The 18,286-nt window shown below is 39.8% G+C and overlaps 1 protein-coding gene across 2 annotated transcripts; it reads left to right on the top strand.

Annotated features, from left to right (window-relative positions):
* Positions 1-1,552: 1,552 nt before the first annotated feature.
* dph7 (diphthamide biosynthesis 7) lies at positions 1,553-16,828 on the top strand. Of its 2 annotated transcripts, XM_062959078.1 has the most exons (11): positions 1,556-1,819; positions 5,691-5,853; positions 6,564-6,703; positions 8,553-8,640; positions 8,794-8,888; positions 9,542-9,708; positions 12,209-12,281; positions 12,386-12,451; positions 13,822-13,994; positions 14,653-14,844; positions 15,145-16,828. In XM_062959078.1, the coding sequence occupies exons 2-11, from the start codon at positions 5,713-5,715 to the stop codon at positions 15,582-15,584; spliced, it is 1,575 nt and encodes a 524-aa protein (XP_062815148.1). In that variant the 5' UTR covers positions 1,556-1,819; positions 5,691-5,712; the 3' UTR covers positions 15,585-16,828. The 2 variants fall into 2 exon arrangements, with proteins under 2 accessions (XP_062815149.1, XP_062815148.1); XM_062959079.1 differs by lacking the exon at positions 14,653-14,844 and having other exon boundaries at positions 1,553-1,819.
* Positions 16,829-18,286: the final 1,458 nt, after the last annotated feature.

The following is an 18,286-nucleotide window of genomic DNA, read 5'->3' as shown; positions in this document are numbered from 1 at the left end:
GGGGAAGGGCCCTTAATTGCTATATTAAATCCAGATTATCTGCTTTGAATTGGGTTATATGGCAGTGTAGACTACTATAATCAAGTTCAAAGGATATAATCTGGATTTTATTGGCAGTGTGGATGGGGCGCCAGCCTTAATTGGATCAAAGGCCCCTTCTACACTTCCAAGCAGATAATCGACATGGTCTGCTTTGAAGTGGATTATATGAGTCTACACTGTCATATAATCCAGTTTAAAGCAGATAATGTGGATTTTATGGGGCAATGTAGATGGGGTCCCAACCATAGCTTTGGCCTCTTCAACACGGCCATCTAATCCAGATTATCAAAGTGGATAACCCATACGATCTGCTTTTAACTGGATTATATGAGTCTACACTTCCGTATAATCCAGATTATCAAAGTGGATGGTTCACATGATCCCCTTTGAGCTGGATTATATGAGTCTACATTGCCTTACAATCCAGACTATCAAAGCAGATAATGTAATCCAGATTATCAAATCCACATGATTGTTTTTGAACTGGATTATATGAGTCTACACTGCCATCTAATGCAGATTATCAAATCAGATGACCCACATGATCTGCTGTAAACTGGATTATATGAGTCTACACTGCCATACAATCCAGATTTATTTATTTTCTATTTATTTAATTTATATCCTGCCCTTCTCACCCCGAAGGGGACTCAGAGCGGTTTACAAATTAAATTTACATACAATAGTATATTATTAGCATAGCACAATACTAGCAATAAATTATTATATTGTACTATATCAATATATTGTAATACAGTAGAGTCTCACTTATCCAACATAAACGGGCCGGCAGAATGTTGGATAACTGAAAATTTTGGGTAATAAGGAGGAATTAAGGAATGCCTATTAAATTTCAAATTTCATTATGATTTTACAAAATTAAGCACCAAAACATCATGTTTTACAACAAATCAACAGAAAAAGCAATACGCAGTAATGCTATGTAGTAATTACTGTATTTATGAATTTAGCGCCAAAATATCATGATTTATTGAAAACATTGACTACAAAAATGCGTTGGATAATCCAGAATGTTGGATAAGCGAGTCTTGGATAATTGACTCTACTGTATTATTAATATTACATGTGTAATATATAATATATAATTAACATCATTATATTGTATTATTAGTATTATATTGTATTACAAATACAAAGCAGATAATGCAATCCGGATTATCAACCCACATGATCGGTTTTGAATTGGATTATATGAGTCTACACTGCCATCTAATCCAGCTCGAGACAGTAATCTGGATTTTATATGGCAGTGTAGAAGGAGCCAAAGATTTCTCCAGGTGTTGGACCCCAAATACATCCATCAATCATTCTTAAACCTATTGTTTTTGATTCAAATGGGCGATGCTTTGCAATTGAAACAAAGTCAATACACAAGGGGCTGCCGAAAATAACCAGAACTTCTGATTAAACCCATGTCGTTCCCAACCTCTAGGCCTCTTGGTCCTCTTGGACTCCATTTCCCAGAATCCCTGCCCTTTGCCCAACGCAGCGGAGGCTTCTGGGAGTCGGAGTCCGGAAAAACGGTAGCCAAGATGGCGGCGCTGGTTGTGGGCGGGGAAGGACGCGCGGGAGGAGCCTTCGCTTCTTCATTCAGGTCGCCTCAGGCCGAGGGAGGGAAGCCGAGGAGGAGCGGAGCCTGAAGGCCCCGAGGCGGGAAAGGGAACTACGCGAGCCCGAGGCTTTTGCCTGCGTGTAGGCCTCGCTTGGCTCCTCTTCCCTTTTAAGATTGCCTTCCCACCTGAACCGTTTGAAGATGGTAACTATTTCTTGGGAATGTTTTCCTTTTGTGTTCTTTCCACAAAGATTGAAGGAGGCCGCTTGGATGGGCGGGAAAGTTGATAGTACAGTAGAGTCTCACTTATCCAACATAAACGGGGATGCAGATAGATACATATATGCACTATATATACACATATTTAGTTACTACATTTATATCCCGCCCTTCTCACTCCGAAGGGGACTCAGTGGCTTACAAGTTCTATGTACATATATAATATATTATATTATTAGCATTGCATAATATATATATTACTATATTGTACTATACCATTGTACTGTAATATTATTAGAAATAATACAAGTAACATATAATACATAATTAATATTATATTGTATTATCATTAGTATTATATTGTATTGCATTGTAACATCAATATTATATACAATATATTATTAGTGTAGCACAATATTAGTATTCTAGTATCCAAGCTAAACGGGCCAGCAGAAACTTGGATAAGCGAATATCTTGGATAATAAGGAGGGATTAAGGAAAAGCCTATTAAACATCAAATTAGGTTATGATTTTACAAATTAAGCACCAAAACATCATGTTATACAACAAATTTGACAGAAAAAGTAGTTCATTACACAATAATGCTATGTAGTAATTACTGTACAGTAGAGTCTCACTTATCCAACATTCGCTTATCCAACGTTCTGGATTATCCAACGCATTTTTGTAGTCAATGTTTTCAATACATCGTGATATTTTGGTGCTAAATTCGTAAATACAGTAATTACTACATAGAATTACTGCGTATTGAACTACTTTTTCTGTCAAATTTGTTGTAAAACATGATGTTTTGGTGCTTCATTTGTAAAATCATAACCTAATTTGATGTTTAATAGGCCTTTCCTTAACTCCTCCTTATTATCCAAGATATTCGCTTATCCAACGTTCTGCCAGCCCGTTTATGTTGGATAAGTGAGACTCTACTGTATTTATATTTATAGTCTATTCAGGAGCCTCCGGTGGCACAGCGGGTTAAACCGCTGACCCAAAGGTCGGCAGTTCGAATCCCGGGAGCGGGGTGAGCTCCCACTGTTAGCCCCAGCTTTATTAATTATTTATTTATTTGCCCCATTTATACCCTGCCTTTCTCACCCCGGAGGGGACTCAAGGCGGCTTACACATGGCACAATTCGATGCCCCAAAACACATACAAAATCAAAGCTTAAAATATTAAATATTTAAAAATTTAGACATAAAAATGTAAACATTAAGCTTTGGCTAACCTAGCAGTTCAAAAACATCCAAATGTGAGTACGCTCCGGCGGGAAGGTAACGGCGCTCCATGCAGTCATGCCACGTGACCTTAGAGGAGTCTACGGACAACGCCGGCTCTTCGGCTTAGAAATGGAGATGAGCACCAACCCCCAGAGTCGGACACGACTGGACTTAACGTCAGGGAAAAACCTTTAGCTACTAGGTGTCTACTCTGACCATATAATGCATATATAGTTCAACTATATTATCAGAGTCTACACGGACCACAAAATAACTATAGAATGCACATTATTATTTATTTATTTACTTTTCTCCCACTTTTCTCCCAAAGATGGGACTCAAAGCGGTGTACAAGAAATAAGAGACAACTACATAATACACAAAACAATCAACCCACCCATCCAATATATAGTAGAGTCTCACTTATCCAAGACTCGTTTATCCAAGCCTCTGGATTATCTAAGGCATTTTTGTAGTCAATGTTTTCAATATATAGTGATATTTTGATGCTAAATTTGTAAATACAGTAATTACTACTTAGCATTACTGCCTATTGAACTACTTTTTCTATCGAAATTTGTTGTATAACATGATGTTTTGGTGCTAAATTTGTAAAATCATAACCTAATTTGATGTTTAATAGGCTTTTCCTTAATCCCTACTTATTATCAAAGATATTTGTTTTTCCAAGGTTCTGCCAGCCCATTTAGCTTGGATAAGTGAGACTCTACTGTATATATAATGCCTGTATAGTTTTAACAGGATTATAGGGGTCTACACTGAACATATACAGTAGAGACTCACTTATCCAAGCTTCACTTATCCAATGTTCTGTGTTATCCAACGCAGTCTGCCTTTTAGTTGTCAATGTTTTTGTAGTAAATGTTGCAATGTTTTGGTGCTAAATTCGTAAATGCAGTAATTACTACATAACATTACTGTGTATTGAACTGCTTTTTCTGTCAAATTTGCTGTAAAACATGATGTTTTGGTGCTTAATTTGTAAAATCATAATGTAATTTGATGTTTAATAGGTTTTTCCTTAATTCCTCCTTATTATCCAAGATATTTGCTTATCTAACGTTCTGCCGGCCCGTTTATGTTGGATAAGTGAGTCTCTACTGTATATACATATTTTATAATAATAAATTTTATACTTTTTTCTTAATTCCTCCTTATTATCCAATATTTTTGCTTATGCAATGTTTTGCCGGCCCGTTTATCTTGGATAAGCAAGACTCTACTGTATTATCAGACCATATAATGCCTATAATGCACATATAATGTATATTTAGTTTAAACTGTATTATATGGTGCCCCCTGTGGCACAGTGGGTTAAACCTTCGAACTTATTTATTTATTTATTTATTTATAAATTTATTTATTTATAAATAAACCTCTGAACTGCTAAACTTGCTGACTGAAAGCTAGTTCAAATCCGGGGAGTGGAATGAGCACCCGCTGTTACCCCAGCTTCTGCCAAACTAACAATTTGAAAAAATGCAAATGTGAGTAGATCAATAGGCACCACTCCAGTGGGAAGGTAATGGTGCTCCAGGCAGCCATGCCAGTGGCCACATGACCTTGGAGATGTCTACGGACAACGCTGGCTCTTTGGCTTAGAAATGGAGATGAGCACCAACCCCCAGAGTCGGACACAACTGGACTTAATGTCAGGGGAAAACCTTTACCTTTACTATAGGAGTCTATACTGAACAAAGAATTGCACATATAATTCACTGACCCTGTAAGGCCATTTCGAGTGACATTATATGGCGATGTAGATGGGACCTAAGTGCAGAGGGGATAATGTGAACTAGGAATTAGAGGGTCTGAAATAACATTGAAGATGTAGAGCAGGGGTCCCCAAACTAAGGCCCAGGGGCCACATGCAGCCCATCGAAGCTATCTATCCGGCCCCCACGGCACATGTGCAGAAGGGTTGGGCTAAATGACCCAAGGGGTCCCTTCTTCTTCTTCTTGTTCTTCTTCTTATTATTATTAACATTGTGGCTGGGTGGCCATCTGTCAGGAGTGCTTTGCTTGTGCTTTTGGTGCACAAAGGCAGAAGGGGTTGGACTCAATGGCCCAAGGGGTCTCTTCACACCCTCTTTATTATTATTATTATGACACAGCAAACAAGATAGATATGCTGGATTTCATATCACAAAATCACAAGTCGAATCACAAGTGTCTAGGACTGTGTGATGCATTTTCGGATGATGTGTGCATATATTATTATTATTATTATTAACATTGAGGCTGGGTGGCCATCTGTCAGGGGTGCTTTGCTTGTGCTTTCGGTGCACAAAGACAGAAGGGGAATGGACTCACTGGCCCAAAGGGTCTCTTTCAACTCTCTTTTTTATTATTGTTGTTGTTGTTGTTGTTATTATTATTATTATTATTGCTCAGTGGCCAACTGTAGTCTGGCCCTCCAACGGTCCGAAGAATCGTGACCTGGCCCCCTGTTTAAAAAGTTTGGGGACCCCTGACGTAGAGTCTATGGATACAAGTCTGTGGTTCTAAGTAGTTGGCATCATGTGATTAAATGCTGTGCTTTGAATGCTCTTCCTTAATTCATCATCTCAGACTTATATCACTCTTGCTTTTCTCCCAGATCAAGATGGCAATGCTGTGACATGGCTGCCCAGTGCAAGACGCAAACCCTGCAGGTGGTGGACACCGAATACAGTGCGGACGCAGTGGAGTGGTGCCCGGTCGAAGGCTGGCATGGCCTCCTCGCATGCGGCACCTACCAGCTGAAGAAGCCATCCAGCCAGGTGAGGGATCCCTTCCTTGGGTGGATCTACACTGCAGAATTCATGCAGTTTGACACCATTTGGACTGCCATGGCTCAACGCTATGGGATCATAGGAGTTATAGTTTAACAAGGTCTAAAATGCATTTGTTTGTGTGTTTTCATGGCTGTATGGCCATTTTCCAGAAGTATTCTTTCCTGACAGCCCGGAAAACACACAACAACCCTGTGATCCCGGCCATGAAAGCCTTCACCAACACAAAAAATGCATTTTATTTTTGGGTAGAGAAAAACTCCCATTATTCAAGAGACTGTCTGGAATCCTTGGTTGGCCAGGTTGAATAGCAATTAATAGTCTCAGTGTGGCAGGTATGAATGCTGCAATTAGCCACCTTGATTAGCATTTAATGGCCTTGCAGCTTCAAAGCCTGGCTCCTTCCTGCATGGTGGAATCCTTTGTTGGGAAGTGTTAGCTGACCCTGATTGTTTCCTGTCTGGAATCCCCCTGTTTGCTGAGTGTTGCTCTTTATTTACTGTCTTGATTTTGGAGTTTTTAAAATACTGATAAATTGTAGTTTGACGAGGTCTTCTGTCCTCTCTGCCCAACCTTGAATGATACTTGATGCTGAATAATCTCTCATCTTCGTCTCTTCGACCGGCTGTCAGCAAGACAGCAAGAGGATGAAGTGGAACAATTCTCTATGTATCTTTGTAATGTTGTCTCCATTTCAGCCTGGAGAGAACCCTGACGAAAGCAATGAGCCCCACGTACGTCTGGGCCGGCTTTACCTCTATCTCTTTGAAGAGCAACCTTTTGCGCCTCTGACCGAGATCCAAAGGCTAGAGACAGCGGCTGTGCTGGACATCAAATGGTAAGTAGCATTTATTTATTTGTGACATTTATATCCTGCCCTTATCACCCCGAAGGGGACTCAGGACGGCTTGCACGTTATATGTACATACAATATATTATATTAGCATAGCACAATATAAGCATTATATCTTACTATATTGTACTATACCACTATACTGTAATATTATTAATAATATTACATGTAATATATATTATATAATCATAATAGTGTATTATTATTATTATTATTATACTGTATTACATTATAATACAGTAGAGTCTCACTAATCCAAGCCTCGCTTATCCAAGCCTCTGGATAATCCAAGCCATTCTTGTATTCAATGTTTTCAATATATCGTGATATTTTGGTGCTAAATTCGTAAATACAGTAATTACAACATAACATTACTGCGTACTGAACTACTTTTTCTGTCAAATTTGTTGTATAACATGAAGTTTTAGTGCTTAATTTGTAAAATCCTAACCTAATTTGATGTTTAATAGGCTTTTCATTAATCCCTCCTTATTATCCAAGATATTCGCTTATCCAAGTTTCTGCCGGTCCGTTTAGCTTGGATAAGTGAGACTCTACTGTATTATCAACATTATATGTATATACAATATATTATTACTTATAGCAAAATATTAGTATTATATATTATTACTAGCTGTGCCCGGCCACGCGTTGCTGTGACAAATATGGTGGTATGGGAAATAAAGTATTGAGGAACTGGTGGTAGTTAAGGTAAAGGGTAAAGGTTTTCCCCTGACATTAAGTCCATTATAAATGGGTTATATAGCTGTGTGGAAAGGCCTTGAATCTACACTGCTATATAATCCAGTTGAAATCAGATAAACTGTATTTTATAGGCAGTGTGGAAGAGGCCTGATTGAAGTGGCCCTGGGTTGAGTGGGTTGCTAGGAGACCAAGTGGGTGGAGCTTAGCCTTCTAACTGGCAGCAATTGGATAAAAACAATTATTCCTCTCCCTCTAATTAGGACTTTATTTTTCTTTTCTTTTTGTTGGATGAACGTAGAGGCATGGATGAAGGGTTGTGCTGCCAAGTGTAGTGTTTCTGGGATGTGTAGTTTTGTTGTTTTGTCCTAGGCCGAAATTTCATTACCCTTTTATTTTTATATATATATATATATATATATATATATATATATATATATATATATATATATATATAGGTGAGTTTGAAAAGTACTGCCCCAGTAAATTTGCCACCTCTCTCCCCCGTTTCCAACAATGTGGGCGTGGCTGGCAGCACAGTGTTTTGGCTACGCTGCAGGAAGGGAGAAGGGGAAGAGCTGAGGACACAAGCGGGGAATTTACTGGAGCAGTACTTTTCAAACTCATTTATCTATATGAAACGTGCCTAAATTTCAATGGGGATTACATGAGATTGTAGTCTTGGAATGTGTCTTTCAGCAGCATATGGTAAATGATTTATCCTATACTTTGTCCTTTTTAAAATCCAAAACATAACCTGTTTTCTGGATAGCCCTTGTATTATATTATTAGCATAGCACAATATAAGTATTATATCTTACTATATTGTACTATAACACTAAACTGTAATATTATTAGTAAGGTTTGTGGGGATCTGACCTTCCTTTTTGGGAATTGTAGTTCAACCACAACGAGGGAAACTGTGACCGCCATCGATGATGGACCTGGACCAAACTTGGCACACAGAACCCCCATGACTAAGTCAACCTACTGGAGGGATTTGAGGGGACTGACTCACCATAGTGGGAGTTGTAGTTGACCCTACAGCCAGAGAGCACACTGAACCCCACTGGAGAAAAACACCGTTTTCCCCCCTCCTTGGTCTTCTACTGAAATCCTCTTCCTCTTCAAGGTGCCACACTCCTATCGCTGAGCATCCTGTCCTGGGCATTGCGAACGCCAAGGGGGCGGTGGAGCTCTCCCGCTTGACAGGAAATGAGGTAGGTGAACAGGAAACAAGCCTAGATCTGGCAGGCATCTCTGTTTACAAAGTGGACTTGAATGCGTTCGGATCGGCTTCGGAGCAGATGTTGAATCGCACATCGCTCCTCAGGTCTGTCTGACTTTGATCGGTTGTCTTTTCTCTCCAGTAGAAAAAGAGCTGCAGACTGGAAGCGCTGTGCAACACAAACCTGGGAGACGAATGCCTGGCTTTGTCTCTGGATTGGTCCACAGGACGGGAGCGACGGTGAGCAGAAGACCTTGGTTTGGGTTGTGCTGTCATTACCATCAAATTTATTTATTTATTATATATTATATTATTACCATAGCACAATAGTAATATTATATAGTACTATGTTGTTGCTGTGGGGAGGGGCCCCCAACTGATGGCAAGTCTTAATAGTATAAATTAATTTGGTGGTAATAGCAGCAAAATTTGATAATATCCTGACAATAATATTATAATGTAATACAATATAATGCAAATAATAATAATAATAATTATATATTATATATTAAATGTAATATTACTAATAATATTACAGTATAATGGTATAGTACAATATAGTAATATATAATGCTGATATTGTGCTATGCTAATAATATAATATATTATATATACATACAACTTGTAAGCCGCTCCTAGTCCCCTTTGGGATGAGAGAGGGTGGGATATAAATGTAGTAAAATAAATAAATAAATAAATAAATAAATAAAAGGGTTTCCATCTAGACAAAAGGAAGCATTTCCTGATGGTAAGAGCTCCTTGAACAGCGGGATATGCTTCCTGGGAGTCTCGTGGAATCTCCTCCTCTGGAGAGTTTTGGATGGCCATCTGTCAGGAGGGCTTCGATTGTGTATCCCCACTTGACATTACTGTTTGCTGCTTCTTTCTTGCAGTGACTGTCCTTTGCAGCTGGTCAGCAGCGATTCCAAAGGGAGGCTGAGCTTGCTCTCTGTCAACGAATCTGCCCCGGCTTTGCGCATTGTGGAGCAATGGAAGGCGCATGACTTTGAGGCCTGGATTGCCGCATTTAACTACTGGAACACATGCATTGTATACTCAGGTCTGTATTTAGACTTTAGGATGTTTATTTGGATTTTAAGTTATTATATAATTTTGTTAGACTACATGTAGTTTAATTTATTGAGGTTAGGTTTAATTTACTGATGTTAGGCTTTAATTTGATATTAGATTTTAATGTTATTTTTATATGTGGGGTTTCTCTGGGATTTTATGTCAGTATTTGTTTGTTTACGGAGGCATTGAATGTTTGCTATTGGATGTTGGAATCTGCTCTGAGTCCCCTCGGGGAGATAGGGTGGAATACAAATAAAGTTTATTATTGTTATTATTTTATTGTATGACACAGCAAACAAGATAGACATGCTGGATTTCGTTTCACAAAATCACAAGTTGAACATTTCCCAAGTGTCTAGGACTGTGTGATGTATTTTCGGATGATGCGCACAGATCCCAGCAGGGTGGCCTTTTCCAGTTGGCAGATCGTAATTTTGTCAATGTCAATTGTTTCCAAATGCCGGCTGAGATCTTTTGGCACGGCACCCAGTGTGCTCATCACCACCGGGACCACCTGCACTGGTTTCTACCAGAGTCTTTGAACATTATTATTATTATTATTATTATTATTATTATTATTATTATTATTATTATTATTATTATTATTTGAAACACAAGAAGTTGAGTCCACAGCAGACACTTCTGGCTGTTGTATTGGCTCACCCATCAGACACTTATTATTATTTTATTGTATGACACAGCAAACAAGATAGATATGCTGGATTTAATTTCACAAAACCACAAGTCGAACACTTCCCAAGTGTCTAGGACTGTGTGATGTATTTTCGGATGATGCGCACAGATCCCAGTAGGGTGGCCTTTTGCAGTTGGCAGATCGTAATTTTGTCAATGTCTATTGTTTCCAAATGCCGGCTGAGATCTTTTGGCACGGCACCCAGTGTGCCCATCACCACCGGGACCACCTGCACTGGTTTCTGCCAGAGTCTTTGAAGTTCAATCTTGAGGTCCTGAGAGCGGCTGAGTTTTTCCTGTTGTTTTTCGTCAATGCGACTGTCACTTGGGATGGTGACATCAATGATCCAAACCTTTTTCTTTTCCACAACTGTGATGTCTGGTGTGTTGTGTTCCAGTACTTTGTCAGTCTGGATTCGGAAGTCCCACAGTATCTTTGCGTGCTCATTTTCCAATACTTTTGCAGGTTTGTGATCCCACCAGTTCTTTACTGCTGGGAGGTGGTACTTATTATATATTATATAATAATTATAATAATGAGTCCACAGCAGACACTGCTGGCTGTTGTATTGGATCACACGTCAGACATTATTATTATTATTATTATTATTATATAGGTCTACAGTAGCGATTGGACTCTCAATTGCTTTTGGCAACCACCTCTTTTCTAGTGGCACTAAGATCCCAATTCAAATACCATATAAGTCGAGTTGGCTTATAATGGGGTCAAGGCTGGGCAGCAGAGCCTGAAGGCCATTGCTTGCAGTATATATTTCTCTCTCCTCTTTTTTTTTTCTCCCTTAACAGTGTGTTTTCTTTTCCAATCAAAAGAGAAGGAAGATGCATTTCATGTCCTCCTCGTTTGTATGGCTCTCTTTCAAACTCACCCAATTTTCTGGCCTTCAAGTGTGAATGTTGCAGTTGGCCACCTTGATTGGCATTGAATAGTCTTGCAGCCTCAAAGCCTGGCTGCTCTCTGCCTGGGGGAATCCTTTCTTGGGAAGTGTTAGCTCTCCCTGATTGTTTCTTGTCTGGAATTCCCTTGTCTTCTGAGTGTTGTTCTTTATTTACTGTCCTGATTTTTGAGTTTTTTTAAAATACTGGTAGCTTCCCTCAGGCAGGAAGCAGACAGGCTTTGAATCTACAAGGCCATTAAATGCTAATCAAGCTGGCCAATTGCAACATTCACACTTGCCTCCAACAGACAAGAATTCTTTCTCCCACCCTGGACCTTGAGTCTCCTTGTTTGAGATTAAAGTGGGGTATAAATAATAATAATAATAATAATAATAATAATAATACTACAGTAGAGTCTCATTTATCCAACATAAATGGGCCAGCAGAATGTTGGATAAGCAAATATGTTGGATAATAAGGAGGGATTAAGGAAAAGCCTATTAAACATCAAATTAGGTTATGATTTTACAAATTAAGCACCAAAACATCATGTTATACAACAAATTTGACAGAAAAAGTAGTTCAATATGCAGTAATGCTATGTAGTAATTACTGTATTTACGAATTATCACCAAAATATCACAATGTATTGAAAACATTGACTACAAAAATGCGTTGGATAATCCAGAACATTGGATAAGTGAGACTCTACTGTAAAAATAACAACTACTACTACTTGGGAAGTGTTTGACTTGTGATTTTGTGATACAAAATCCAGCATATAGATCTCGTTTGTTGTGTCATACTATGTCTTTGTGTCAATAATAATAATAATAATAATAATAATAATAATAATAATAGCTGCCCAGCTTCATCAGTTATCACTTTTGTTTCAGGAGGAGACGATTGCAAGTTGCGAGGCTGGGATACCCGAAGTAATCCCAAGACTCCTATCTTCAGTAGTGAGAGGTAGGTATTACCCTCTCAGTTTATTAGACAGGTCAGTCGTCAAAACTGTTGAGGGCTGATGATGTTCTTGGAAAGCCTCATTTTTGATCTGTCTTGCATTATAGGCATTCGATGGGTGTGTGCAGCATTCAGTGTCACCCGCTTGTGGAGAACCTGCTGGCCACTGGGAGGTAAGTTCCCTATATTTCACCTGCTGGATCCACTTCCTAGAAAGAGACAGCAGAGTTGATGATGGGTAAAACATAGGCACCTTCCATCGATATCACTTTGGGTGTCCCAAAAAAGTAGCAGCTCGGTTGGGAGAATTAGCAATATAGCAAGGGTTGGTGTGAGTTTGCTGGGCTGCCTAGCCATGTTCCAGAAGCATTCTCTCCTGATGTTTCGCCCATATCTATGGCAGGCATCCTCAGAGGTTGTGAGGTCTGTTGGAAACTAGGCAAGTGGGGTTTATATATCTGTGGACTAAATGTCCAGGTGAGAAAAAGAAATAACTAGTTGTCTGTCAGAGGCAAGTGAAGCCCCTCCCACCAAAGAATAACTGCCACTCTGGGACCAGAGTGAAGAATTTTTTTTTTGGGGGGGGGGGGGGGGCAGGAAGACATCATACCAACCTGAGAGCCAGGAAAATGGTTCCATCTTGTCTCCTGTGCCATAGCAACATGCTATGATAATTCTACCTACATATATATACAATATACAATCATTTATAAATATATAATATATTGTATATACTTATAATATTGATATTATAATGTAATACAATATTATACTAATAATATATTAATTATATATTATATATTAAATGTAATATTACTAATAATATTACCATATAATGATATAGTACAATATACAGTAGAGTCTCACTTATTCAACGTAAACGGGCCAGCAGAACGTTGGATAAGCGAATATGTTGGATAAGCGAATAAGGAAATATTAAGGAAAAGCCTATTAAACATCAAATTAGGTTATGATTTTACAAATTAAGCATCATGTTATACAACAAATTTGACAGAAAAAATAGTTCAATATGCAATAATGCATATTGTAGTAATTACTGTATTTACGAATTTAGCACCAAAATATGATGTATTGAAAACATTGACTACAAAAATGCGTTGGATAATCCAGAATGTTGGATAAGTGAGTCTTGGATAAGAGAGACTCTACTGTAGTAATTTAATGCTTATATTGTGCTATGCTAATAATATATTGTATGTACATTTAATTTTTAAGCCGCTCCGAGTCCCCTCTGGGGTGAGAAGAGCGGGATATAAATGTAGTAAATAAATAAATAAGTGTGAATGTTTCAATTAATCACCTTGATTAGCATTGAAAAGCCTTCTAGCTTCAAAGCCTGGCTGCTTCCTGTCTGGGGGAATCTTGTTGAGAGGTGTTAGTTGGCCCTGATTGTTTCCTGTCTGGACTTTAGTTTTTTAATACTGGCAGCCAGATTTTATTCATTTTCATGGTTTGCTAAGGAGCCGCAAAGCTTGGAAGCCCACTTCTTGTTCACTCCTAAGCACTGTCCTGTTTCTCCCAGCTATGATGAGCATGTTCTCTTATGGGACACCCGGAATATGAAGCAGCCGTTGGCAGGCACCCATGTACAGGGCGGCGTGTGGAGGTTAAAATGGCACCCAAAACGGGAGCATTTGCTGCTGGCGGCCTGCATGCACAATGGCTTCAAAATCCTCGATTGTCAAGGCACTATGGGTGAGTTGCTGTGGGTTTTCCAGGCTGTATGGCCATGTTCCAGAAGCATTCTCTCCTGACGTTTCTCCCACATCTATGGCAGGCATCCTCCAAGGTTGTGAGGTCTGTTAGAAATGAGGCAAGTGGGGTTTATATACCTATGGAATGATGTCCCGGGTGGGAGAAAGAACTCTTGTCTGTGTGAAACAAGTGTGAATGTTGCCACTGGCCACCTTGATTAGCATTAATGGACTTGCAGCTTCAAAGCCATCGACAACACACTACGGGTGTGTTTTTTGATCTTGGGAGTTTGGCACAAAAGTATGAGACACTAAAGAGCCACCTTGGAGGTGGATAGATACATTCCTATTTGTTTTATTTGCTATATTTTGGAGTTGAAAAATATTAAAACAGTATGTGAAACTTCCTATTTGTTTGATGCTAACCTCATTAAACAGAGCAAATTTTGACACCAATACCCCAAATAACTGGTTTGAGACCAGTTACTGACTTGCTAGATACCATTTAGAGTCAGTGTTAATGAGTCTGAGGAAGGAATACAACTCCTGAAGTGATCTTGAGAAAAGATAGCTAAATAGATCATTACATAACCATGGGCAGAAATCGAGTTTCTATTAAAGTGACTGTGTAAACAGATTTTTATTTTTCCCCGTGTCAGGAGCAACCGGAGTTGCTTCTGGAGTGAGAGAATTGGCCGTCTGCAAGGACGTTACCCAGGGGATGCCCGGATGTTTTGATGTTTTACCATCCTTTTGGGAGGCTTCTCTCATGTCCCCGCATGGAGCTGGAGCTGATAGAGAGAGCTCATCCACGCTCTCCCTGGGTGGGATTCGAACCTGGCAGCTTTCAGGTCAGTAACCCAACCTTCAAGTCACAAGGCTTTTATCCCCTAGGCCACCGGAGGCTCTATCGCAGGCATCCTTAGAGATTGTGAGGTCTGGGAAGTGTTTGCTTTAATGCATGGTTTTCCAATCTTTTGTGAGGTTTCTGCACTCCTTGCACTAGGACCTCCTATACTATTGTTTTCAGTAAACAGTAAATTGCGGGTAGCAACTAACTGCAAATAACTTATAGCATTGTCACTATTGCTGTAACAGGTATTATTAACTAGGTTTAAGTTACTATCTACTATCTTTTTTCTGCTGCTTAGGGGAGAACAAAGAGAAATGCACCATTCTTTCATCTTACATCTTGCACAATTCCTTGGCTTACGGTGCCGACTGGTCGAGGCTCCTCCTGCGCGATCCCTCGGTGCTGCCTGCCCCAACGCCGGCGGCGCATCCGGATCAAGGAGACGGGGCTGTGGATCTGAGAGTCCAAAACCTCAAGATCGTGTACGAATCGCCCACCGCCACTTTCGACGTGTTGCTGGAGGAGGAGGAACATCCCCCTGCGTCCTCGGCCCAAGCGGAAGGAAGCGGCGACGCAGAGGGGTCGAGCGTGGATGGAAACGTGTGCGGTGCCAAAGCGCGGGTGGAAACGGAGCCCACACAGGCCTGTAAAGAGACCAGCCTCCTGGCAACGTGTTCCTTTTACGACAACATGCTCCACGTGTGGAAATGGGAGACTAGTCAGGCTAGTCGGCATTGATTTAGGTGGCCACCAACCTGCCTTTCTTCTTTAAGCATTGGACAGAAAGGTAGGTGCTGGCATCAATGCCGTCATCCCATGTCCTAGGTTTCCAGCTTTACTCCAGATTGCCCTTTGTGGCTCTGAGAGCTTTGAAAACTGCTCAGGTATTTCAGGGAAGGTATTGCTTCCCCCTTCCTTTGCCTGCTCTTCCTTGCTGCAGACTGGGTTTTTTATTCCATGATGTCCTGTACGGACAATTATATTATCCCATTGATTATTCTTGTATCCCATCGATGTAAATCTTTTTATTCCTCTTTTGTCCTATCTAAGGACCAGTCTTATCGCCCTTACAGACATGCCCTATATCCCAGGATCTGATTCCAGGTTTTCGGCTTTAAATTGGATTATAGCAGTCCGCACTGCCAGATAATCTGGGATAACCAGAAAACCTGGGATCAGAGCCTCTCTGGAAGGGCCCTTAGCATTTTTATTCCAGCAAGGAAGACCCTCCTTATTCGTAGTTCCATTTGGAGGACATACCTTTTCATAGTTTCCTTTTTTCCCCCCAAAACACCAGCTTAAAATAATTTAGGCTGCAGGGTTTACAATGGGCATCACTTTTAAACAGCCGCTGAATGGCTAGTTTGTGTCGTTGAAGGCTTTCATGGCCGGAATCACAGGGTTATTGTGTGTTTTCCGGGCTGTATGGCCATGTTCCAGAAGTATTCTCTCCTGACATTTCGCCCACATCTATAGCAGGCATCCTCAGAGGTTGTAAGATATATACCTCACAACCTCTGTGGATGCCTGCCATAGATGTGGGCGAAATGTCAGGAGAGAATACTTCTGGAACATGGTCATACAGCCCGGAAAACACACATCAACCCAATGGGTAGTTTACTTATAGCTCCAGCGAGGAAAGAAAGGATCAAATACACAGAGAATGTCTGCTGCTATTTTATAGTCTGCCTCTTCAGGAAGCCTCTATAAGATTGCTTTTAATTCAAGCCAGCTTTGTTTATTAGCAAGAAGCAGTTTTGACGCTCTTCTCGCTTTCATATCACTCAATGAAAGATCACCAGCAACATTCAGTATTGGGAAGGAGGATATTTTTCCTGAAACCCAGGTGCAAAATTCCTCAGTGCTGCAAAAGTCCTTGCAGCCGGAGGCTTGGCAATGCCATTTTAGGGCACTGATGTACAGATACGCACATTGGCATTGTAAACAAGATGTTTAATTAAAAAGTTTTGACCTTTCTAAAACACGAGTGATGACTGCTTGCAACTTCTACAGCTCAACTTTTCCTCTGGGACGCTGGGAGTTATTGCGGGTATCATAGGATATACTAGCAGGCCCTCCACCAGTCCCAAAAACACCAGATTCTGTCTGATTTTGGAAGCTAAACAGGATCAGTCATGGTTAGCACTTGGATGTGGGATTGTTAATAATAATACACTATTATAATTGCATATTTTAATATTACATGTAATATTACTAATAATATTGCAATATAGTGGCATAGTACAATAGAGCAATATATAATGCTTGTATTGTGCTATACTAATAATATAATATACTGTATGTATATATAACTTGTAAGCCGCCCTGAGTCCCCTTCGTGGTGAGAAGGGCGGGATATAAATGTCGCAAATAAATAAACTATATTCCAGAGGAAGGAACTCATAAAACCCCCTCTGAAGATTCCTTGCCTTTTTAAAGCCGAGGCCTCAGGTCTATCCAAAAACAAAATGAGCCGCACTGTACAGGCAGTCCTTAAGTTACAAACTTAGTTCAATTTGTTCTTAAGTTCAATTTGTTTTGAGTCGGAACAGGTACGTTTTCAAGTGTCCCTCCAGTTAAATATATATGTCTGTGCGTATGTGTGTACGTGTATACACACATAACACACACTAGCTTGGGTACCTAGCGTTTGAAAAAAAAATCAATTTTAATGGTACAAAATGCATAAAGTTGTGGATTAACTACAACTGACAGGTTAACCTACAGGAGGGGTTTGTGGGGACTGACTCACCATAGTGGGAGTTGTAGTTTACCCTACAGCCAGAGAGCACACTGAACCCCACCATTGATGCATCCAGAGCAAACTTGTCCAACATAACATATGCTGCAATATATTATTTAGTCTCGGGAATCTTGATAGTTATTTGTGGCATTTGGAGGCCCTTAATCATCTGAGCAATGGCTTGTTCCTCATCATCTACCCAGAAATACTAATTTCAATGTTCTCATTTTGCAATATATTATTTCTTCTCAGGAACTTTGAAATGAGTTCTTAAGTCACCTGAGCAATGCTTTTGTTACCCATCATCTATCCAGAAACACTCATTTCAGTCAATTTTCTCATTTTGCAATGTATTATTTATTTTCGGGAACCTTGAAATGAGCTCTTTCTGGCCCGTAAGTCGCCTGAGCGATGCTTTTGATACACATCTTCTATGCAGAAACACTAATTTCAATCAATTATCTCATTCTGCAATATCTTATTTAGTCTCGAAAACCTTGAAATGAGTTCTTTGCGGCCCTTAAATCACGTGAGCAATACTTTTGATACCCATCTATCCCGAAACAATCATTTCAGTCAATTTTCTCATTTTGCAATATCTTACTTAGTCTCAAAAACCTTGAAATGACCTTTGTGGCCCTTAAATCATCTGAGCGATGCTTTTGATACCCATCTATCCAGAAACAATCATTTCAGT

Source organism: Anolis carolinensis, unplaced genomic scaffold (assembly GCF_035594765.1).
Source record: "Anolis carolinensis isolate JA03-04 unplaced genomic scaffold, rAnoCar3.1.pri scaffold_7, whole genome shotgun sequence".
NCBI classification, from domain to species: domain Eukaryota; kingdom Metazoa; phylum Chordata; class Lepidosauria; order Squamata; family Dactyloidae; genus Anolis; species Anolis carolinensis.
The sequence above is the reverse complement of the archived record's forward strand: the minus strand, read 5'-3'. Positions and strand labels throughout refer to the sequence as shown.